Source organism: Phodopus roborovskii, unplaced genomic scaffold (genome assembly GCF_943737965.1).
Source record: "Phodopus roborovskii unplaced genomic scaffold, PHOROB, whole genome shotgun sequence".
NCBI classification, from domain to species: domain Eukaryota; kingdom Metazoa; phylum Chordata; class Mammalia; order Rodentia; family Cricetidae; genus Phodopus; species Phodopus roborovskii.
In genome coordinates, this window is record NW_026126469.1 from 18,293,486 (window position 1) to 18,299,485 (window position 6,000).

A 6,000-nucleotide genomic window follows, 5' to 3' on the forward strand; every position below is an offset into this window, starting at 1 on the left:
ACAACAGTGTATTATAACCCCTGCCCTGAGTCACATGAACGGACACCTTATTTATAGGCCGTCACAGACAGTGGTTCTTGTTTTGGTATCTAATTCTGTGATTTTTTTTTAAACCTCGATACTTAGGGTCTACATAATCTCATTTCTGGTGTAGTAATTCTCTCATACCAGTTCCTTTCTGAAAACTCAGTTGAATTTGGAGTCTTGTTTTTGTTTTTTTTAATTTGAAATTTTCCATTCAGCAAAGTTAGTTTGTTTACATGTCATGTTTTTGTTCTGGGAGAGAGTTTCCCTCTGAGACTGGCTTCACTCACAGAAGTTCTCCTGCTTTGCCTTTCAAGACCTAGGATTGCAGGTGTTAGCCATGGGCCTGCCTGAGAGCAGGTTTTTTTTTGTTGTTGTTGTTTTTGTTTTGTTTTGTTTTGTTTTGTTTTTTTTGTTAATTTGCACATCTCATCCAGTTTTCACTTTTATTTATTTTTTTAAAGATATATTTATTATGTATACAGTGTTCTGCAGGCCAGAGGAGGGCACCAAACCTCATTACAGATGGTTATGAACCACCATGTGGTTGCTGGGAATTGAACCAGGACCTCTGGAAGAGCAGTCAGTGCTCAAAACCTCTGAGCCATCTCTCCAGCCCTGTCAGTGCAGTTTTAAACTCTTTTATGCTGCTGTTGTGAAGGCAGAGTCTCTGTAGCCCAAGCTGGCCCCAAGTCTGCTGTCTTCCCGTCCTTTCGTCCCCAGAACAATTTTTAATCACACTAACGGTCAGTGTGTGAGAAGACTCTTTGGATTTATTTTAGAAATGTTTAAAAACTACGGTGCAGAGAAGTATGGCCCTCACTCGGTCTGTCTGCTTCAGAAATCAGCCTTTGTCATGGAACAGTGCGAGAGGAAGCTCAGTTACCCAGACTGGGGGAGTGGATGCTACCAGGTAAACCCCAAGTTCAGCCACTACTCCAAATATATGATTGTATATTAGATTATTATTGGTATTGCTTATATAGATGATTTACTGATCATTACTTTCACTTACTTGGGTTTTTTAATTATTAGTTTGAGTGCTGTGTTTTGAGAAAATGCTGTCATTTATTTGAGAGAAATTGCTTTTACTGTCTGTTTGGAATATACATAACTTGGGCTAGACAGGCATGAATTTTTATTTTAAACAAAGTCTCTATGTAACCCTGACTATCCTGGAACTTGCTATGTAAACCAGACTGGTTTAGCAATGACCTTGAACTCCTAATTCTCCTGCCTTGATTACAGGTGCTAGATAGATTACAGGTATGTGTCACCACACCTGACTATGAAAGTGATATTCTTTAAATTACATACAACTAGATTGAGTAAAACTTGTCTTCTTCTAAAACTACAGTACCACATATTGTTTCTCTATCAAACACACAACGCAAGCATAAAGAACGATTAAATAGCTAAGAACCCAGTGTGAAGCCTCTGGGAAGGCGTAAGTACTGATAGAGGTGAGAACTCTCTGTCCTCCCACTGGCACTTTGGACAGATACGTTTTTAGTGTTTACATGACCGTGATGCTGTAAATGAGGAAATGTGTGGAACACATTCATCCAGGCTCTTACTGACTTTGTTTTTCTCCCCTATTTGAAGGTTTCCTGTTCTCCTCAAGGTCTGAAGGTTTGGGTCCAAGATACGTCATATCTATGCAGCCGGGCTGGGCAGGTCCTGCCTGTCCGCATCCAGATGAACGGCTGGATTCACAATGGAAACCTGCTGTGCCCTTCCTGCTGGGACTTCTGTGAGCAGTGTCCACCAGAAACTGACCCTCCAGCTGCTAACCTGACTCGAGCCCTTCCTCTGGGTGAGTACTCACCACAATTGGAGGAATGAAGAAACATAATATCTTTATAAGATATTGACAGGGGCTTCGGAGCAGGCAGGCCCCATTCCTTCTGCTTGAGGTTCTCCAGGAAAACCCTGCTGCCTGCTGTTATTAGTAACTTGAAAGCCAAGTCCAGTCAAGGCTGTGCCGTAATGACAGAGGCAGTGGTGATCACAAACACACAACACCCATCACTTTAGCCCAGTAGCCCTTATATTCTCTCTCCTGCTCCCTCTTTGTAGGGAGCAGAGGAAACCCTGAGTTAGTAAAGGGTGTGTTGACATGGGCCTGGCCATGTGAAGGACTCCAGTGCCTCGACCCTATGAGTGGGAAAGCCTTCATAGATGAGACTCAGAATGATGGCAGAGCCTTCCTCCAGCATCCAAGTGGGAAAGATTGTGTCTATAAAAGCTAGCAACTGCAGCATCCTTCTCCTGGATCTTTAAAGCCTGAGATGGCTCTCCCACAGAGACTTACTACCCACACTAGGTAGCCCTTCCCCCTGGGCTGTACATAGCTAACACAGTGAGGTTCCAGGTTGTATCAGTAGTTGGTTCAATTCCATCAGCATGTGTACACCCCACCTCTCCCCAGCTGAACAGTACATCTGTTGTGTCTGTTGTTTCTTTAGTGAGTATCTTTTCTTCATCCCCTCATCACCCCTAGTCAGGTCAAGTCCCACTGTACTGGACACAGCATCTCTTTATATATCAGTACTTCTCTGAGACTGTATGTTGTGTCATCATTTCTGTGAGGAACATGCTCAAAGCGCTCAACCTCCTAGTTAGCTCCTATCCTCCACTAAAAGGGTTTTGTGAGGTTACAGAATATAACAAGAATAGGAAGATCTTGGGCTTTGCCCTTCTACTTTGTAAGCAACACTGCTGATACAGTGCCTTGACTTCCTATGTTTGTCAGTGTGTGTGAATAGAGCACACGAAGAGTTTTAACTGACCACCTGTTAAACTGTGCCAGGAACTCTCGTGTATGCTTGCTCTTTTACATGAGATCTGTGTGTGTGTGTGTATGTGTGTGTGTGTGTGTGTGTGTGTGTGTGTGTGTGTGTGGTGTGTCTGAGTGTCTTTCTGTATGTGTACATTTGTCTATTTGTGTCTCTGAGTGTATGTGTGTATTTGGTGTGTGTTTGTGTATGTGTGCATGTATATCTGTGTGTGTGTTTATATGGTGTGTATGTTTGTATATCTGTGTATATGTGCATGTATGTCTGTGGGGGGTGTGTGTGTGTCCATCTTTTGTTTTTTGAGACAGTCTCATTTTGCTCATGCTGGCCCCAGATAGCAACTCCATCTGAAGCTGAGGGTGCCTTTAACTTCCTCCTGTCTCCACCTTCCAAGTGGATTATCTACCTGTGTTACCAGTGCCATGCCTACTTTGTCATGCTAGTGATTGAACCTAGGCCTCACACAAGCTTGACAAGCACTCTACCAACTGAGCCACATCCCCGGATTGAGTTCTCTCTCTCTCTCTCTCTCTCTCTCTCTCTCTCTCTCTCTCTCTCTCTCTCTCTCTCTCTCTCTCTCTCTCTCTCTAATACAGGGTTTCTTTGTGTAGCTTTGTAGACCAGGCTGGCCTCAAACTCACAGAGATCTGCCTGCCACTGTTGTTTCTCTTTAAAACAGTTATTACCCTCCAAATTTTAAGATATGATCTTTTCAGTGTTCTTGCATGAGACAAAGAGTTAACTTACAGCAACACCTTTTTAACGGTATCATCCCTAATGTAGCTGTCCTGTGAATTAGACTATTTTAGTACTAAGCTGCTAACATTAAAGCTAATATTTAACAGTACATGGTGGCACATACCTCCAATCCCTGCACTTGGGAGATAGAGGCAAGGTGATCAAAAGTTCGTTATCCTCAACTACACAGAGAGCTTATCTCAACTGCATGAGACCTCGTTCTTAAAAATGAACGAATGGACAAACATAAAACTTGCTAATACCCTGAATCACTTAGAGTGAATTTCATCCCCATTAGTTCTTGTACTTTTTTATTGTTCCCATTTGGCTCATTCATATAACCTTACAGAAGCAATATATTTCAGAATACTGACACTCATTTTTTAATTTATTTTCAGACAGGGTTTCACTCTGTCGCCCAGGATGGCCTAGAACTTTCTGTGTAGACCGGTTGGCCTTAAACCCTCTCCCCTCTGCCTGCCGCAGTGCTTGGGTTCCAGGAGTGCACACCACAGCCTGCTCATAGAGGACCTGGATTGAGCATGTGGCCTCAGGTGTTCAGGGCAAGCGCTGGACCATTGAGCTCTAGACTCCACCCCACTCTCTAAAGGTGGTGCTTGCTCCCCTTCTGTCAGGATTTAACTGGGATGATTTACTCACAAACGTGCTGTTTGTTTGTTTTCTACCCTAGACCTCTGCTCCTGCTCTTCTAGCCTGGTGGTCACGCTTTGGCTCCTCCTAGGCAATCTGTTTCCTCTGCTGGCTGGATTTCTTCTGTGTGTGTGGCACTAGGAATGGAGAAGTGAATTTTCAAGGTGACAGTTTTAGCATGTTCCCATGAACAAAGCACAAAACCTGGGAGAGTCCAGCCCATGTGACGATGCACATGGTGGAGGTGGCGGTCCTGACTCTGGCTTGGAAGTGCTGGCCAAAGCAGGACTGTGAGGTGTAGCTCCACAGCAGTCATCCTCATCAGCCGCACAGCCACCTCGGAGCTCGGAGAGGCACTGCAAATGCCCAGGCTCCCTAGTTTATGGATACACAGTCTTCTGGCAGTGAGCTCTCCCTTGAGTGCAGGGCGGATGTGGGGATTGCCATGGTCACATACCTCAGCGTGTATGTTAACTGAAGAAGCTCCTGTGCACCAAGGTCACTCCCAGAGCGGCTACTGAGCATTCCAGAGTTTAGGTTGAGGAGCCCAGCCTCCAGGTACAAAAATGGTCATTGCGATTCCAGATTTCCTGTCACCGTTGCCCATGTTTAAACGAACACCTGGACACCAGACACTCAAGTCCTTGTGCTACTTGTCAGTTCTGTGTATGTAGCTCTGACTCAACCTTGTTCCTGCCAGCTGTGTGACCCGTTCATGACTGAGCTGTCGCCATCATTTGTCAGCTCTGAGCTGTCTTCATCCGACTCAGTGTCCACTTGGATTTCTTATTAATTTCATAGCAACTTGAAAACCTGTGGGAGAGTGTGAAGTACGGTGCACAGTAAGAGTGTTGAAATCATGCAAACAGAAGACAGCACGATTGTGTGTGCTTCGTGTAATATTAGAACAACTGTAATCCACCAAAACCCAACTGATCCTTTCTGGCCTATGTAAATCTTCAGAGTTCAGACATGGACAGGCATGCAGTTAGGCATGCAGTTACTTCCAGGGAAACGAGCTGTTACAGAAGAACTGCTAATGTCTGGAAGTTCTTTCATGGACAGGAAGAAAAACTCAAGTCAAAACAAGGAGATCTGAATTGCTTCCTGAGAGCCAAGTGTAGGTTTGGCATCCAGGCTGCCCACAGGGGCCCACCTGTATCCTTTACAGAGTTGGAAGATTGCCTTTACTTTAAATGTCTGCTCTGCCACAGCTTACCAACCCTCTACCAACTCAGCTTTGAAATTCTTTAGTGAGGTGTCATGTCCTATTTTTCTCCCTAAAGCTGATCAATTATGTAGCTTTAGGACCAGTGAGATAGCTCAGTGGGTAAAGGCACTTGCCAGCAAGCCTACTACCCTGAGTCTGAAGCCTGGTGCCATGTGGGAGAAGAAAGGGACTGACTATGCACATACTGGCTTATGCAGGCAAGTAAATGTAACAGTTTCTAAAATGAGACATGGCATTTGGACATACTCCTCTATCCCCCTGTCCCACTCAGCACATAGCTACTGGGTGCTCTATTTAAGACATTGTGCAGTTAAAGTTGAGCATGGTGGCCTGTAATCCCAGCACTTGGGAAGTAGAGGCGGGAGGGAGCATCCTGACTTCAAGTTCATCCTTAGCGACATAGGGAATTTGAATTTGAAGCCAGTATTGGCTATATGAAACCCTGTCTTGGGAACAGAGAAAGGAAGGAAATTGTGCAAGTGAGCAAAGACCATGGCACTAAGTAGTAACTCCAGTAACTATGGCACTGCAGAGGGACAGTGGGCCTCAGAATATAGG

General features: G+C 44.6%; 1 protein-coding gene across 1 annotated transcript in view; it reads left to right on the forward strand.

The window, feature by feature from the left end:
- The window catches only part of Lmln (leishmanolysin like peptidase), a 41,237-nt gene extending 36,796 nt beyond the window's left edge, over nt 1-4,441 (forward strand). Inside the window, exons 15-17 of the mRNA XM_051191374.1 lie at nt 807-937; nt 1,630-1,840; nt 4,252-4,441. Of these exons, the coding sequence (XP_051047331.1) occupies nt 807-937; nt 1,630-1,840; nt 4,252-4,352 (443 nt within the window). The 3' untranslated portion in view covers nt 4,353-4,441. The remainder of the gene's footprint in view (nt 1-806; nt 938-1,629; nt 1,841-4,251) is intronic.
- The last annotated feature ends 1,559 nt before the right edge of the window (nt 4,442-6,000 follow it).